This window comes from the organism of the source record quoted next, unplaced genomic scaffold, assembly GCF_019419815.1.
Source record: "Pyrus x bretschneideri cultivar Hongxiangsu unplaced genomic scaffold, Pyrus_bretschneideri_v1 Contig19, whole genome shotgun sequence".
Lineage (NCBI taxonomy): Eukaryota > Viridiplantae > Streptophyta > Magnoliopsida > Rosales > Rosaceae > Pyrus > Pyrus x bretschneideri.
Window position 1 is genome coordinate 3,172,068 of NW_025999490.1, and position 17,315 is coordinate 3,189,382.

A 17,315-nucleotide genomic window follows, 5' to 3' on the forward strand; every position below is an offset into this window, starting at 1 on the left:
TGAATTTGCACTCTCGTTTTCTCTTTATTTTTAGAATGTCAGGTGGCATCATCATGCTGGTGACAAATGTACAATAGATATTAACAGTTAGTTACTAGCTGTTAAGAGTTAGAGGATTACTACAAATAGTATCTTGTAAAAGAAGAAAGGCAGTTAATGAAATCGTATTTGGTATTTTGGGAAACTATCATTCTCTGTTCAATTATGGAAGATGGAAAGCAAGAATCTAACATTGGTATCAGCGAGTCGTTTGATTACTCTCAATCCCCTCCCTTGGTCTCCTTTCCATTCAATCACCCTAATAATTCAGCAAGTGATTATGAGTGGATATTGCTTTGCTGATCAAGCTTTTGAAACCGCATAACCCAAGTTGACAGCAGAATATACTTCTTGCAGATTTGGAATGAGGATCCTCTCCGGATCCACTTTGTGAGGATCCGAAGATCCTCAAACTACGTCTGTTTATCGTACATCATGCGGCTAGTTTTCGTCAGGTACTATTTATATTCAATTTTACATAAAAAAATTTACAATGATCTATAACCACAAGATGTACGATAAACAGACGTGATTGGAGGATATCCTCACAAAGAGGATCCTCATTTGTAGATTTGGGCATTCAAATTCACTTATATATATATATATATGTATGTATATGTATATGTATATGTATATGTGTGTGTGTGTGATGTGAGAGAAGAATTGGTAAATCAACAGTCGAAAATGCAAGACTCTAGGGTTTCTTATGATTGCCTTTCATGCTTTCCAAGAAAAAGAATATAAGTATGGAACATACGTACTTGTGTTGAAACGTGGGCAGCAAAACTTTCAATGAGAGTGTGCCGTCAACATTCAAACACACATGTTGGCATTTTTCAACATAACCTTTCCACATTTAACTTTTTACTTTTGTTTCTAAAGATTTAGGGCAAACTTTTGTTATGTGTTGGTGACAATGCACCGGCTGGTACCAAGTTATCAGCCGGAAAAATCATGCTGTCGGGGCGGCAGGATAACGGCTATTTTGAGTCATGAGTGCCGGATAGTAATTTTCGCTCTTGTTTTCTCTTTATGCACTCATCCAGTCATCCCCTTGCTTATGTCCGTCAATACTCCTTTGATTCATTCGTTTCAAACCCAATTCATTGACACTACAACTCATGACCTGCTGATGCAGAAAAAAGCAACATTTTAACAAAATCAATCTAGCAAAGTGTTCATATTTGTGGTTATCAACAACTTGATCTCAATGCAACAAAACAGAGAAAGAAAGCTACGAGAGACGTAAACAAGGTGCTTCTCCATTCATTCGTACTAATTTACAGTTATGAAGCAGTCAAAAAAAAGGGTCTCAACTCTAAGCAAAATGTAACATTTTGTAGATTTCTGAGCTTTTATCTTTTATATTCATTTCGGCAAGATAACCGCTAGTCGTCTATACTGACATTCAATTCGTATAAAATCGAAACTACCCTCAAACAGCTGAGGTTCTCCCATCACTAGTATTCCTGGAATATGCCTACGAGTCTGAACTAGTTGTTGACTGTTGTATACAAACAGGAAATACATCCGAGAGGGTTATCATGCATCACCGTTTAAAGTACGAAAGATTGATTTGATGCTTAGGATGCATGGGCAAGAGACCAACCGATATGGCAGCGAAGTTCATGCTTCATTTGTGACTTCCGTGAAATATCTGGCTTATCATACTTCATGTTTAAAGAGAGAAGGTATATGCTTGCGTTGCTCTATCAAGATGAAAAGTAACGAAAAGGTACTTGGATATCAAGGTCGACTCATAAGATCAGCAAGGCTTATCTTTCCGCAGTTCCCAGTGTCTAGCCTATCGAATTGGGTGCAGATCTGCATAATATCTTTCTCTGATACCTTTCCCATCTCCTTGAGTTTGTATATGACATATTCCGACTTACTGCACATGTAAGGCCAATATAATTAGCCAACGTAAACATGACTATTTGCAGTTTACTGTAACTCAGAATAAGCAAAGAAATAAGACAACGACACCAGAAAACGGAAATAAGCCGCACCAGTGACAGATACATTTTTAAGATTAGAAATTTACATATAAATGAAGTCAGCAGAGAAAAACTAGCGCTTGTGTATAATCAAAAGTTCCCTATGATAAGAATTCTAGGCTAACAAGATTGAAACTACTAGTCAATAAGAAAAACCAAAATTCAAGCACATTGTTGCCGAGCACTGAGGACAACTAATACAAGTTGCTCAACCTCCAGATTTCTAGAAGGAATTAAATAATCAATGCACGTTCAATTGAAAAGGTCACTACCCAACCATTCTTTTTATTCTTCTTCAAAATTGGTGTAACCTAGGCACTTGAATCAACTCTCGCGCTCATATTCTCTTCATCACCAAGAATTTTTGGTTCCATAAGTGTTAAACTGTTTAGTACATTGACTAATTATTATTTTTGGTAAGATAGGGGGTCGAAACCCCAAACAGTACATTCACTAATTTGTAAAGATAACTGAATCAAAACTTTTACTTTACTCATTATTAGGGTTCGAAAATGCTAAATCAAACGTCAGTTCCCAAGGTGCCAACTTCAAATGCTATACATTAAATTCCAAAAGGAGTGAAGGCAAAAGGACTATGCAGGATATCAGATTACCAGTTGCAACTCATAAACAGTTTGATCCAAGACAAAGTTCAGAGAGACTATCCCGTAAGGAATTAAGGAATAGAAACAATGTTCTATACACAACAACAACAAACCCTTTTCCCACGCCCAAGAAATTTGCAACAAATTTCGATAATTAGAATATGAATGGAATACTGTGCTGAAGACAAGTGAAACGCTAAATTGTTAAGACCCGCAGAGGGGGATGAACTAACATGATAAGGAGAATGGGGAGGGGTTTGTGCACAGCCTCATTTCATAAGCGGGTACTCTATTATAACTTCTCATCCAAAAGCTAGTTATAACAGGTAGTTTCGAATGAGTATATTCATAGAATAGATAATCAAAAGAAAAACAATCTCAAACCACAACACTGATCAAAATGTCAAAAGACTCAATAATAACACATACCTCACAAAACCATTATTGTCAATGTCAGCAGCAAGAAACTCAGAAACAGTCATATCCTGACCAAGAACCCACTTCGCCATCCTCCTATGCCGCTTATCCACCCTAGCCTCAGCCAAAAACAGAAATGCTCGAGCAACTGCAAGTGTCGACACAAGCAACCAAATTGAAGCAAAGATACGTCCTGGCAAAGACTGGAAAGCCCGGTCACCATACCCTACTGTGGTAACTGACATAACCGAAAGATAAAACGAATCCAACCATCCAAGCTTTTCCACGAAATGCATCACACCCACACCGATCCCAATACAAAGAACCACAACTCCCAACGCCAATCCCACCTTCATCCTAATCCTCATCCTCCCCTTCTTAACATCAAATATGTAGGACTCCTTTTTCTCACCCACATCCTTAAGGCTCCTCAACAAATAAGTCTCTTGCAAGTCAAGCACATAACTAACCATCCCACTAAGCAAAATATCAATGAATCCAAACCCCACCAACACAAACATTATCGAAAACAACTTGGTTGCAGTAGTAGTAGGCGTAATATCTCCATACCCAATTGTGCACATTGTCACAATACAAAAGTATAATGCATCAACCACAGGGTGCGTCTCCGACGCAGCGAAATGATCACGGTTAAACCAATATATAGTCACACCCAATGCAAGATATATAACAAGAAGTACAACAGCTTGTCTTACAATCGACTGTGAACCGAATTGGGGTCTGGGAACAGAGCGCCGGTTCGCCACCTCGTTGATCACGGCCATGGCAGGAGCTGTTTTGGAGCGGTGGAGGTTGGTTTTGGTCCATGAGCAATTGGGGTCGATGAGCCATGATTGCAGGGGTGGCTGTTGGGTTTGTGGGTCCTGTGAGATTGTGGCTACGGAGTCCAACAGAGAAGACGACGAAGGGGGTCTTGAAGTTCTTGGAGAATTGATAGGCAGAGTCAATGCATCGACAAGAGGAGAAGAATCCTGCGTCGAAGCAGTCGCAGGGCCAAAGATTATACGGTCTTTGAATTCCGAAGGGGTTAAAGGAACAGTGACTTCATCCTCTTCTGGAAGTGGGCAGAGAGTCGGTAAAGGTGACAGCTTTCTTCTAGGGCTGCCTACGTATGGGAGTAATGGCTCTTTCTCCATCTGGTTCCGCCAGCAAAACCGCTTCTGGTGCCGCCGGGAAACCGGAAACCGTCTTGGTTGGTTGGGAGAAATGGTATTGTGGGGAGGGTTGCAAGGAACTTGGGTCAACGTCCAATTTTTTTCACCTCTTGGGCTGCCTACGTATGGAAGCAGAGGCTCTTCTCCCTCTGGGTCGGCCGGAAAACCGCTCTTGGCGTCACCGAGAAACCGGAAACTGGAGATTTATTTTGCTGGTCTGGAAAAATGGGATAGAAAAGCAGGGATCTTTGGGTCAAATATTCAATAGATTCGGTCGGTTTGTTGGGAGGTGGGGAAGCGAAAGCCTAAGCGAAAAAGTGCAGGGTAACTAAATGGGTGAGAGAATCAACGTCGCAGGATTACGGCGAGCGAGAGGCAGAGTTCGACATGTGTTGCGTACTGAGATTCGGGGACCTCGGTTGAATACGATTCGACCACACACAAACATTATGGTTTTGGGGTTTATTTATTTTTGAAGGTCAAATCTTAAGTAATTTATATAGTTTTCCGACAAAATAAACTGCAATGTAAAAAATGATTTTTACTTTTACGTAACATTAAACATTATCAGTATTAGATGATTTAGGTTTTTGATATCAAAATAAAATATCAAATCATGTCTTCCAATGCTCATAACATGAAAGAATTTTCTGTAAACAAAAAAAAAAAAAAGGTTGATATCTCTATGTTAGTGTTGAGATTCCTAATCCTCGTGCCCACCTTCTTTTTACGATTTAACTTCCACCAAATATACGACATGTGACATTTTTTTAGTATAAATTTTACTGACTTACACATCTTAAATAATTTGTTGTGTCGAACGTTGGCATAATTAAGCAAGCTACGACAGTTTATCGTCTCCTTGCTGCAACCAATTTCGCATCTTCATTTGTCCAACTTATATTAGATTGTAAATAATGAGTAATTAGTTGTGATGCATTTGTTTCCTAATTTTGTTTAAATGGTATTTGTTTTCTAGTTAACCAAACTCAACATTGTAACATGATTAGATGTGGTGGACCATGTGGTGGAACCTCAGAATTAGTTAAGCACAAAACAAATTTGTACATAAAACAACTATAAAAAACATTAACAATTGAATTGAATTATTGGATAATTTGATGAAAGTGACACTGGCAGTGGATATTGAAAGTAAATTTTTTTGGTGGAAAGCATCAATTATTTCATTGCTTCTTCTAGATGGTCCTACAGAGATGGAGTAAAGAAAAATACGAAGTAGACTCTTTTAAAAGTGAAACTCTTTATAGACTTTTGTCATCTCATATTTCAATGTTAATTTTCGTGCTAATACTATAAAATATTGCGTAAAAAAAATAAATTGTATAATTTTACTTTTGAAAAAGTCTCATTAGCATTTATTATGAATATAAAACTACCGCCATCACATTCATCCGTTTGACAAAATTTGTGGTTATCATTCATCCGTTTGACAAAATTTGTGGTTATCGTTGTCAGCTTGTTATCATCAAATTTGCAACCTTCCATGACCACAAATTAAATGTCTGTCAACGGATCATTCTCAAAGCATCCTCACGTGACAAATTTTCAAACCAACACATAAACAACACAAATGAAGTGACATGAAGCATGTATAACCGTTTTGGACTTCACACGTAAAACAAACTGCTCTGATACTATAAAAAAGTTGAGTTTCACCGTAAAAATAATTGACGATATGAAAAATAGCACAATGTGAAATTTATTCTCAACGATAATAAGCTCATCACAAAATACACGACTATGAGTCTCCACCGATTTGGCTTTCAGAGTACCTTTTTCTAACCAAAGAACGTCCCGCAAGGACTGCACCCATTCAACCATTCTTAAACAACATGGAGCACCTCATATCGTGTGATGTTACCTCACATCGACAAGGATTCACAAGCTTTACCAGTTCGAAAGTATATGCATCCAAAAAATATAAATTGAACGGATATATCTGCACGTCAAGACATTACCGGAAAACGTCGAAATCACAGGCTACAAGCATGGATAGAGTTGAACATTACACAAACCAATAATCAAAGTACTTTTTCTAATATACAACCAACCAAGAACAAAATGCCCTCAACTGCAACATACAAAATCAATCATCATCCTCAAGGACGCTCCGACGCCTCTGAATCTGGAATAATGAGTGACGGAAAGACGTGTCAAACCCCAGTATATTTTTTCATGTAAAACTTCACCTATAAAAAGAAGAAACAGAATTCAGTATTATCGGTCACAACTTACAGTGACTTTGGTCTGCTTGTTTGTTTGGTTGTTGATCTGCTCCAACAACGAAATGAGTCTCTCCTCAGATACCTGAAAAATGAAGTAATGAGCAATTTGCTTCTGTTTAAACGAACTCTTGTTAATGCACTTCAAAATAATAAAAAGCCCTGCACAGAAACTATAAAGCTGACCATGACATGAAGTATCACACCATACCTTCTCAACTATCTGGCCCATTTGAGCAGCTCTCAGTATAACATCTTCAACACCCCTTGCCTTCTCAGGTTTCACCAAAGCAATTCTAGCAACTGTACAATGTATAGCAGCAAATGAATTAGACCAACAGATAAGGCTAACCCAACGTAATTCTACCAAGTACCAACATATCATCTTTCAGTCCTTATTTTACACAATCTACTTCTCGTGCCAAAATACACTAGACCAAGAATAGGTTAGTCCATGAGAGGAGAAGTGCTGATATCAGAAATTTTCTAAAGAGTACCAAGTAAAATAATCGTATTAACTAATGAAAATGTTAGACGTATCAACTTACTTCTTTCACGAGCTTCGCCTGACACAATCTGACTAAGCATCATCTGCCTCCGTTCTTCGGCCTCCCTGCATGAATTGCATTATGTATTAATCAAATCAATAAGAACATTTTGGAGAAGCGTTGTCCAAATTGATCTGAAACCCAACCCAACCTCTTGGCATCTTCATTTGCCTTGTGCTGCTCTGGGTTTGGTTGTTGCCCTCCAGACCCTCCCTGTTGATCAATGTAAGGTAGTGAGATCAGCAAAAAATCGCAACGAAACGCAACCACTGAGTTTGGCGAAAATGTTCAAATGAACTGAAGCTGATTGCTTACTACACCATGTTGAGCCATAAGCTCCTGCATTCTTCTTTGTCTGATTGCTTCCAGTTCAGGATCAGCCTAAAAGAGATTAAAAACAACAAAAGTCAAACGACAGGCAAACAAAACACTTGAGGAAAGACTTCCCTTAATATAAATATTTTGCTAACCACGATGATATGTATACCAGAAAGTATAGCTACAGCATTTAGTTCCTGCCATTCGCTATCCATAAACCAACTCAGCTACCTAAATGATTCTTTTCCTAAGTATACACACACATACATGTAAATACCTGGGGATTCTTAATGGGGATCCCATTTCAATTACAAAGTGCAGAACTTGAATAGCAGCATTTGGACAGAGTTTAATGAAATCTACGAACTCATAGCTTTGTGAAAATAAAACCTGTTTCTGAGTGATATATCACAAACCCTTCTTAGACCAGCAAAGAAACATGAGGATTGAGAAATCAGAACCCATTTTCCCCATCCCTCCCAAACCCCATCGCATAGTACATCTCGCATCCCAATTCCCAGAAGCCCAATGAAGCCAATGAAAAACCAAAAGAAAAATCGTTGAACTTGTGAAGCAAATCTCCCGACTTGTTCAAAAGACAGACAGTTTGGAACACCTACGACTACCAAGACAGTCGACAAAATCTTTTGAATAGACATACAAACAATCCGCACGAATGTTCAAAGCCATGCTTATATGCATATCCTTCAATATACCTAACTCTCTTTGAGCATGTTTCACAGTTTAAGGAAGTTTTCAAATCCCATTGATCTCTATGCCTGCTCGGTGTAAAAAGCCGACATGCCCTATAACCCTGACAGCTACAACTCTCTTCCTCTCACAACATCAAAGTGTACAGGCAGCACCAATTCCTCAGTAAACATTGAACTCCCAATATTCATTTCTTAGCCAGTTGCACACCAAAATCCCAAAGAAAATCACCATCCCGCACGAAATTAAATCATCCAAAACAGCATCCAAACTTGTGAATGATTCAACTCAAACCCTAATTTTGAGAACGAAGATAAAATCGACAAGAACTCTATACCATTTACAGACAATTCCCAAACCCTAATCTCACTACATTTCATATCTGAACCTAAAAATAGCAGCCGAAAAAGATGCAGAAATGAAATTAATAAAAATATATCAGAGAGAGAAAGAATACGTTACCATTGATTCGAGTTCCAGACGAGCGATCGAGTCTCCGAAACAGCTTGCGTTAGGCAGACGCGGATTCTAAACGCACTTTTATAACCAACCAACAGACAATAGTGTTTACTGTGTGTACCGTCGCGTTTTTGTTTAATTTTTAAAATTTATTCATCAACTGCAATATTTTTATTTTCAAATCAGTCACACAATATATAATATCATAACCCTACAGGATTCTCTCTGCATCTTTTTTATAAGGATCTTAGAGATTCGTAAATTGTGTACGTTTATCGTATATTATATTATCAGTTTTTTATTAGGTATTGTTTGCATTTAATTTTAAATAAAAATATTTAAATAAATTTTGACCGCACGGTGAACAAATATGATTCACAGATCTTGTAATCTTCACAAACAGGATCCGGATTCTATCATAACAAATGTATCATGCCCGTCACAAGAAAAACAAAAACCAAGATTTGTTTTATCGGGTATCAAACGCAAACTGCAAGCAAATAAAATACCTTTTAAAAGTATTAACACAGTCACATGAATTGTAAATGCACGGATGTATGCACATACAAAGTATGTGTGAAACTTTTTAATTTAAAATTGAAGGAGAGGGGCAACTTAGTACTACGGTTTAATAGTATTCTTCTTCACTTATAAATGAGGGGTCTTAGGTTTGATTATTGCCAAAAGTAAATTTGAATCACATTATTGCTAGCCCATTGTGAGGCTAAGTTGACCGCCCTTAGTGTAAATAATATTGTTTGTTTTTTTTTTTTTAAAGTAAAATTTTGTTTTATAAAATTACGTTACTGCTATTAACTTTTTGTTGAGATAAAAAGTTACATGTGTTTTTATCGTACCCATTATCGTATTTTAAACCCTACATCATCTCTCTTGATGTGCCTTGTTTCCTATCTATAAGATCAACTCTAAAAGTCCTAAATTTTCCCTTCTATTCCCCCTCCATTTCTCTTCAACAGTTCTAGAATTGGGTTGAGTGTTAAAAACTAAAAAAAGCTTAAATTCCCTTCAAGATTTAGCCCAAAAAACTTGGTGGAGCTCCGAAAATATGGCCCACCCACATAGGGCTGTCTGCCTTGATGTTTGATGGTAATTGGGCCCAATGGCTCTTTATGATCTGGCAGCCACAATCACTTGGCCGTTACTTCATCCAACAGTCCACATGCAAAACCTTTTTCTTTAGTTTTATATTTATATATCTATTGAATCCAATGACTAAAATTGAATATAATCAAATCTAACTGTAAAAAAAAAAAAAAAAAAAGCTCAAGCTACCACCCAAATTTAAATTCAACGGTTAAAATAATTAAAAAAAATTATTTAACTCAAAATTAACCCAACAACTTTATAAATACCTATGTATTTGTTCAAACGTCTACACAAAACTCACTTTTCTCCTACAATTCTTCCAATTTTTCTTTCTACCATCTTCCAAAAGCATTTCTTCCCGTTTACAATTCTTCCAATCTCTATTGTGTTTTATATTTTTCCATAGTGTTTCATGAGTTTCATGTGTTGATTTAGTAATTTTTCAATATTTATTGGAATTTAATATTTTTAGGTCAAAATGTCATAAAATTAATTTAGGATAGTCTACATATATTTTTTTTTAAAGTTGAGTTAAAAAAAGATTAGCCTAAATTCATTACTTAATAATTTAGATTAAAATTTTAGGTCAGAAAAATTGGAGTAGAAAAATTATTTATGGGTTAAAAATTTTAGATTTTACTCTAAATGTCAGAGATGATCTAATAATTGAAAAAAAAAAAGGAAAAAACAGTTTTTTCTACTACAAAATGTCTTACAAGCCGTTGGATTCCAACAAATCAACATCTGCAATGTCTAGGAAAGTGGAAACCCGCACACTTGTCCCAATCGAACGGTCCAGAATCCCCAAATTAAATCTCAAATCTAATACGCTGTTCATACCGAATCACACCTCACCCTGCTGAGCGCTCACTTGCTTCACTGGTAAGTCAAACAATCAGTAAGAACATCACAAATCACAAGATTCAAAATGCTAAATCCGAAAATTTCAATCACTCTCCATTTCCCAAAAAAAAACCCAGAAATCTAGAGAGAGAGGGGGAGAGAGAGAGAGAGAGATCAAAACCCTGGAGAAACAACAGAGAGTGAAGCAAATGGGAGTGACAATGGGTCTGAATCTGCTGCTGCTGATGGCTATGGTGGCCACCAACATACTCTCACTCTACCACCTCTCCTCTACTCTCCAAACCCCAAAACCACCAACTCCCCAGCCAGTCCCTGACCATCTCCTCCACCAGCTCCACACCATACGCGCCACCATCAACCACCTCACGCGCCACCACCCATCTCCCTCTACCTCCACCGCCAAAACAACCAAACCCACCGTCCCCTCGGATCTCCTCCTCTACTCTCAGCTCTCCCCCATCGCCTCCTCCTGCCACGACCACCCTGATCTCCTCCACAAGTACATGACCTACACCCCCTTCTCTCTCTGTCCGCTGGACTCCGACCTCGCCGAGTCCCTCATTCTCCGCGGCTGCCACCCGCTCCCCCGCCGCCGCTGCTTTACCAGAACCCCACCAAAGCCCTCTTCTTCTCTCCCCATGAATCCGTTTCCTCCGTCGCTTCCTGACTCCAATGTCGTGTGGGCCAAGTATTCCTGCAAAAGCTTCAGCTGCCTCGGCGGCAAAAACCCAAATTTGGGCTTCGACATGCCTCACGAATTGTCCAACTTCATGACTTACAAGTCGGAGCTCGACCTCCCGATCCCTCAGCTCTTCCAAATCGCCAAAGCAGCCAACTCGGTCCTCCGTCTCGGCATCGACATCGGTGGCGGAACTGGGACATTCGCGGCGAGGATGAAGCTCTACAATGTCACCATTATCACGACCACCATGAACCTTGGAATCCCCAACAATGAGGCGGTGGCGCTGAGGGGGTTGGTGCCAATTCACGCTCCGCTGCAGCAGCGGTTGCCGGTGTTCGACGGAGTGGTGGATCTGGTGCGGTGCGGGCACGCCGTGAACCGGTGGATACCGGTGACGGCATTGGAGTTTTTGCTGTTTGATGCGGATAGAGTGTTGAGGGGAGGAGGGTACTTGTGGTTGGATCAGTTTTTCAGCAAAGGGGTGGATCTTGAAAAGGTTTTCGGGCCGTTGATTGGGAAATTGGAGTACAGGAAGGTGAAGTGGGCTACGGCGAGTAAGAACGATTCCGGTGGGTTGAAGAATGGCGAGGTTTACTTGTCTGCTCTGCTCCAAAAACCCGTCTCGAAATGAGGCTGCAATTGGAGGTACTAATGTGCTATTTATATCCCAGTATGTTCATTGAATCTGCAATTTGTGGTCAAAATTGATAAGTGTATTTAGTTGGATCCAGCACTTGTTGGTGGTAACTGTGTAGCTACAATGTCAGCTGAATATCAAGTATACTCGAATTAGTACATTGAGAATCGCGTTGCTATCTTAGTTGCTGTGAAGTTTTGTGCATTATTGCGTGTTCTAAACATGATTGTTTGGTCCCCAACATGCATTGCTTGATCTGAATTGACGATTCATGTTGTTGGACAAAGTTCTATGAGATCTTAACGCGAACCAGAACCAGTCATGTTAGTATTGCTATCAAATAATGTGGTGTTCTAGGGATGGACTACACTTTTCGAACACCAAGTACCAAATTTTTTTGTCAATGTGGGTTTTTTCAGTTGCTGGTTTTTGGTTGTTTCTTCACCGAACAGGACATTTTAGGAACAAGAACTTATCTTCTGAGGGAAACTAGGGAATCAAACCAAACGGAAATAGGTTATACGTTCTGCTCTTTACCAGCACACGGTTTTAAGTTTTAAGGAAGTCTAAGAGGATGAAAAACTCAGTTCACATGAATCGACTCAATGCAACTAATCTTCAGTGAAGCAATAGTAGATGGTTGAAAGAATGTAAATGAATAGCAGATGTGTTTGCTAGGTTTTGCTTTAGTCTAATGAATAATCCAAGATGTGATACCCGGCAAACATTGGGTAAATTTTTCGGAGATGTGGTACCCGGTAAACCTTGTTAGCAGTAGTTTTTAGTCATATGTGAACCATAAACTACATTTTCTAATTGCTTGGAGGTAGTGGTGTTGGATCATCGGATCATTGGATCATCGCACTATCTGCTACACGGTGATTCAAACTGATGAATGGTTTCAATTTTTGTTCCCTTCAAACTACAGAAACTTTTAACTGGTATTTTTGTGTGCTTACAGTAACTTACAATCCGACTGACATGGGGGTTTTGTGCTTGGGTTGCAGGCATTGCTGCCGATCTTTGCTGTTCACGAATTACCTCTCCTGAGAAGATGGGCGTCCTTCATTGAGCAACGAAACGGTATATTTACATTCTCCGATCTGAAGCGTGTTACGCCTTTTGCTACTTGTTACAGATGCAAACAATCATCGAACGTCACAAGATTTGTATGGTAGGCCGGGTGTAAATTCAAAAAGGGAACCAAGGGAGAAGCAGAAAATTAAGCGTGTTCATTGGTAACCCTCAGTTAACGTTATTTTGTAGGATTACTCTTGACAAATTGTAATATTTATTCCAATTAATTCTTCATAAATGAATCTGCATGACTAGATGAATGCATGAAGTAGACAGAAGGAAGCTTTTTTGATGTTTTATTGAAGGATTTATTTTAAGATATTCGCTGATTCCCCCCTTCCCTCCCCAGAACTTTGCAAGGCGCTGTCAATTTTCTTCATGAACTTTAAATCTAGCCGATTACTCCCTAAACCTTTATAATTAGTCGATTTAATCTTTGGATCATAGCTTTTAATGCGTTTTACGGCATTGAAAGTACAAGTTAACAACCCCAATCTCCATAGAAAATATCCAACAAATCAAATTTATTTAGGTAATACGTACCTTTTAATTCCCCAACACTTACCAAATTATTTATTTTAAAAAGTTATAAGTACTTTTAAATTTTTCTGTCAAACACTATCACAAACACTTTTGATGATCTAAAACTGATTTTAGTTATTTTTAAGAAATTTTAACGAAAAACTACATTTTTACATTAAAAAGTCAATCATGATATTATTCACTTTACCTTTTATTTTATCCTTACCATTAAAACTCAAAGTTTTCAAATCATTTTCATTCATTTTCTGCACCTTCAAACATTCGCGAGTACAATGCTAAATTACCGTTTGAACTCATCCATAGTTAAAAAAATGTGACTTAACAATGACTATTCTGCGATGATAAAAAATAGTATCCCACCTAATGAAATATTAAATAAGATAGAATGTGTCTGATGTAGATGCAAAACCATAATGGGTAGGTTCTGGTCATCATCCACGTCTTCGTCTAGTTGGATGGAAAAATGTCACAGTCGAGATATAAAATGAGATCCACTTTGGATTCTTTGTCCAGAGCTCGCGAATTAAAATATCGGACCATTTAAGAAAGAGATAAAGAGATCCTGACCATTTCAGCGTTTGAATTTTTGTTAAGTAGTCCAATTGGATAGGCTAATGAGAGCCGTAAGAATGAAATTAAGTAGTCCGGATCTCTCGGTCCGCGAGCTTCTGACACAGAGATCCGAGTGGATCTTAATCTGTCAAGATTTGGACGCATCACACATGTAGTTGGTAAAACAGCCCACAGCTATAATAACTTGCAAAATTATAAAACCAAAATTAAAAAGTTGGAATATGAAATCTGCATCACCACAGCACAAAGAAAACGGTACCTTCGAGTATCTGCCTTCAGGCACGCTTGCTAAAAGAAAAAAGAAAACAGTATCAAACCAGGTAATCTCCTACAATGCGTCACTTCAAACCGAAGACGATGCCAAACAAAACCCGAAAACATGTCTTTCCATGGAAACATTTTCTCACACAGCTTTGACGGTTCAATTGGTAGCTTTCCGCCTCAGTAGGTGTTGCATGCTGATTCCATTGATCTTAGCAGCAAGTATGAAGTCATTCTCGGTCAATCCACCTGCACAACGCATATCACGTCAAAAACTATATCTCATGTGCATCGAACTTTTCAAATGAACTGGCTCTTCAAGTACATCGAACACCTTTCAATGTTGTATTAAGGCGATCTCTAGTTGTAACATATTAGCAAATGGTGCAGAATAGGGAACATTCGGAGTTCGGCTGGTCAGTTTTGGTGAGGTACAATTCCATCTAATTACACTGCAATTTTTTAAGGAAATATTTGGTTCACGAACGCCAGGAACCAAAAACAAACAAAAGTCTGAGCCAAATAGCTGGATTGAGTAAGCTTCAAGTACACTACGTCAAACCATTTTCCTCAAGGTAAAGCATGAATTACAATACTTTTATTTCCTAAAGCTTTAATGGTAGTAGGAAAACTTCATAAGCAAAACATTATATACATCAAGACTTGGGGACAGAAAAACCTCAGACCTCCAAGGCTACCTAATGCATACTGGTCTTATTCACGAAACATGTATAAATATATAGCACCAATTAATTAATGGCGAATCCTTACCAACCGCATGTGTCCATATCTCGACTGTTACATTGTTCCATCCAACTAGATGAAGATCTGGATGATGACCTAGAACATACACAATTACACATTATGGTTTTCCATCTACATCAGACACATTCCATCTTATTTAAATTCGAATGCATTCTTCATACATGCAGACAGCTACCGCTACTCATCAGAAAACAAAAACAATCTTAAAAATACCTTCTGCTTCTGCAAGATCAGCTATGAGCTTAAACATTTCAAGTCCTTTTGTGAAGGTCTTAACTTTCCATGACCGTTTCAGTCTCAAGGCATCACCTTCACGAACCAAATTCCATCCGTCCACCTGAACCAAATATATTAGCTTTACAAGAGAAACATACATGTGTGTGTGTGTGTGTGTGTATAAATATTGCAGGTGATTCATTTAATCAGAAACCTTTGTGATTAATTCATTTGCTGCTTGTTCAGTCATGGGTCGCATATCCTTTGAGTCGCAAGACACACACTTCTTTATTGACAAATCTAAAGCAGCCAGAAAACAGCGTCAAATAAGAAAAATAAGACTTCATTTACAAACAAAGCTATCAAAACTAGTATTTCGAAAATTCGATAGAAAAAATAATAATCAATGGCAGTTATATTAAATAAGAAAATAACAGTCATGGATAAGCCCAGCAAATCGAGAGGCAGGTTCCTTCCCTTCAATGAATACGAGCTTCAATATTTTACTGGAAACCATACAAGCTAACTATGGAGGATAGACAGAAAAAACAGAGATGACACTTTAGACAGAAAAAACAAAGATGACACTTGAACAAATGTTTGCATTCCCAACCCGAATAGGACTGGGAATAGTTTGAAATTTAAAATTTCACTCATAAAGGTCCTGAACCAATTAAGCAATAACTCAAAGTTGTAAACCAGGACAAGAGTATTCCGAATGGCCAATGCAATAAATCACAGACAAATCGGCTATAGGCGTGAGTAGATAATTTAGTTTTCGGCCATGCGGATTAAGCCTTGCGCACAAGAAAAATTGGTCTTTCCAAGCTATATCTCTACTCCTGAGAAGTAAACAGATACAGCTGATGTCCAAAATTTCATGAATGGATGCGAATGGAACAACGACGCCTAAATGACTTCGATAGAATTATACCAAAGTCACGGGATGTTCTACCGCATGCTGGCCACTCCAAGATTACTTGAAAGGAATCGTTACATAAATTGAAGTTCCGAGAGAAATTGCATTTGATTATCAAGCTACAAAAACGACGAAAAGTCTGGACGCACCTTTGCCAGTGCAAAAAGTTCTAAATCCAGAAATCGATTTTCTACTGGATGACAATCCCACAATGACATTGTTCCGAACCATCTCAAACACTCGGCTACCGGAACTGTATTTTAAGTCCAAAATTTGTTTTCACAGAACAATCCAACGTCAAGAATGCGTGCATGTTCAAGTTATAAGTAAATCCGAGAATTCTAAATTCCAAACAAGAAAATTGAAGGTAAAGCAGCAATCTTTTAACCTACAAATCTCGAATTCTCATCAAACAACACAATAAATCACATGATCGATGAAAAACCGAACATGGGTAAGTCGAGAAATTATAAAAAAATGAAATTGAAGATTAAAAAAATAACAATTCTTTTTATCATCAAACAAAAGGGCATGCAGGGAATTACCGTCCATGAGTTCCAGTGAAGCTTTGAAACACAGATGCTAATGGTACCTGTAAATTTTCCCGAGAAAATTTCAGCAAAAGGGAAAGCTGAGAGAGAGAGAGAGGAAAGAGAGGAGAGAGATAGATACCTTCTGCAACAGTCGACTCATGAATGCTTCTGCGGACTCCGGAAGGAAAGGAAAGGAGATATTTGAACGGTGGGCAGAGCTAGTTTGGATGCGTTTGTAAAATGATTAAAAGCGTTTTTGATGAAAATATTTTTTGAATTAATTTTTAATAAAAATGAAAGTAAATTCAAATGAAAAAAAATATTTTCAAACAAAAAATTAATTTTTTTTTAAAAGAACTTTTAATCATTTTAAAAGTACATCGAAACGAAATATACTCCTGCAAAGCTTTCACGGTAAGACCAGGACGTGACAGAAAAAGATGAGAGATAACAGAGGCTGAAGTGAAAAATCGGATAAATGATTCGGTGCGGTTTCACTTAAATTTATTACTAGAACATCACGGTTCGGTCTACACCGGTTCCGATTCGGTTCTTGCCGGTTTACGGTTCCTAATAATAAATTATTTGAACACCAAATCATTATGCATTCAAATACATCTTCTAAA

General features: G+C 38.1%; 4 protein-coding genes across 8 annotated transcripts; 1 reads left to right on the forward strand and 3 right to left on the reverse strand.

Moving 5' to 3' along the window:
• Positions 1-720: 720 nt before the first annotated feature.
• Positions 721-4,700, reverse strand: LOC125476339 (two-pore potassium channel 3-like). 3 transcript variants are annotated; one of them, XR_007257595.1, is made up of 3 exons: positions 3,071-4,700; positions 1,649-1,930; positions 721-1,165 (listed from the first exon to the last, which is right to left on the reverse strand). XR_007257595.1 is itself a non-coding variant. In XM_048582234.1 (2 exons), the coding sequence occupies exons 1-2, from the start codon at positions 4,213-4,215 to the stop codon at positions 1,786-1,788; spliced, it is 1,290 nt and encodes a 429-aa protein (XP_048438191.1). In that variant the 5' UTR covers positions 4,216-4,700; the 3' UTR covers positions 1,282-1,785. The 3 variants fall into 3 exon arrangements, 1 of the variants encoding a protein (XP_048438191.1); XR_007257596.1 differs by having other exon boundaries at positions 721-1,168; XM_048582234.1 differs by lacking the exon at positions 721-1,165 and having other exon boundaries at positions 1,282-1,930.
• A 1,460-nt stretch (positions 4,701-6,160) lies between these two features.
• On the reverse strand, positions 6,161-8,661 carry LOC125476403 (DNA-binding protein DDB_G0278111-like). The gene is made up of 7 exons (XM_048582543.1): positions 8,516-8,661; positions 7,340-7,405; positions 7,176-7,237; positions 7,025-7,089; positions 6,688-6,779; positions 6,490-6,561; positions 6,161-6,379 (listed from the first exon to the last, which is right to left on the reverse strand). Exons 1-7 carry the CDS (start codon positions 8,516-8,518, stop codon positions 6,341-6,343), a joined length of 399 nt encoding a protein of 132 aa, XP_048438500.1. The 5' UTR covers positions 8,519-8,661; the 3' UTR covers positions 6,161-6,340.
• A 1,999-nt stretch (positions 8,662-10,660) lies between these two features.
• LOC103945052 (probable methyltransferase At1g29790) lies at positions 10,661-13,133 on the forward strand. Of its 2 annotated transcripts, none has more exons than XM_048582236.1 (2): positions 10,661-11,810; positions 12,764-13,133. In XM_048582236.1, the coding sequence occupies exon 1, from the start codon at positions 10,672-10,674 to the stop codon at positions 11,794-11,796; it is 1,125 nt and encodes a 374-aa protein (XP_048438193.1). In that variant the 5' UTR covers positions 10,661-10,671; the 3' UTR covers positions 11,797-11,810; positions 12,764-13,133. The 2 variants fall into 2 exon arrangements, with proteins under 2 accessions (XP_048438193.1, XP_048438192.1); XM_048582235.1 differs by having other exon boundaries at positions 12,810-13,133.
• Positions 13,134-13,663: 530 nt separating this feature from the next.
• LOC103945053 (pterin-4-alpha-carbinolamine dehydratase 2, mitochondrial) lies at positions 13,664-16,947 on the reverse strand. 2 transcript variants are annotated; one of them, XR_007257597.1, is made up of 8 exons: positions 16,829-16,947; positions 16,702-16,748; positions 16,306-16,409; positions 15,452-15,537; positions 15,235-15,358; positions 15,028-15,096; positions 14,255-14,505; positions 13,664-14,119 (listed from the first exon to the last, which is right to left on the reverse strand). XR_007257597.1 is itself a non-coding variant. In XM_048582237.1 (7 exons), the coding sequence occupies exons 1-7, from the start codon at positions 16,847-16,849 to the stop codon at positions 14,417-14,419; spliced, it is 540 nt and encodes a 179-aa protein (XP_048438194.1). In that variant the 5' UTR covers positions 16,850-16,947; the 3' UTR covers positions 14,151-14,416. The 2 variants fall into 2 exon arrangements, 1 of the variants encoding a protein (XP_048438194.1); XM_048582237.1 differs by lacking the exon at positions 13,664-14,119 and having other exon boundaries at positions 14,151-14,505.
• Between the last annotated feature and the right edge of the window lie 368 nt (positions 16,948-17,315).

Coding starts and splice junctions, on each gene's coding strand:
- LOC125476339 (XM_048582234.1), bottom strand. CDS start 4,215: ATGGAGAAAGAGCCATTACTCCCATACGTAGGCAGCCCTAGAAGAAAG. Junction 1,931..3,070: donor GACAATAATGGTTTTGTGAG/GTATGTGTTATT, acceptor TTACATGTGCAG/TAAGTCGGAATATGTCATAT.
- LOC103945053 (XM_048582237.1), bottom strand. CDS start 16,849: ATGAGTCGACTGTTGCAGAAG. Junction 15,538..16,305: donor AACTTTTTGCACTGGCAAAG/GTGCGTCCAGAC, acceptor TGGCTGCTTTAG/ATTTGTCAATAAAGAAGTGT. Junction 15,097..15,234: donor TGATCTTGCAGAAGCAGAAG/GTATTTTTAAGA, acceptor TGTATGTTCTAG/GTCATCATCCAGATCTTCAT.
- LOC103945052 (XM_048582236.1), top strand. CDS start 10,672: ATGGGAGTGACAATGGGTCTGAATCTGCTGCTGCTGATGGCTATGGTG.
- LOC125476403 (XM_048582543.1), bottom strand. Junction 7,238..7,339: donor TTATGGCTCAACATGGTGTA/GTAAGCAATCAG, acceptor ATTGATCAACAG/GGAGGGTCTGGAGGGCAACA. Junction 6,380..6,489: donor ACAAGCAGACCAAAGTCACT/GTAAGTTGTGAC, acceptor TCATTATTCCAG/ATTCAGAGGCGTCGGAGCGT.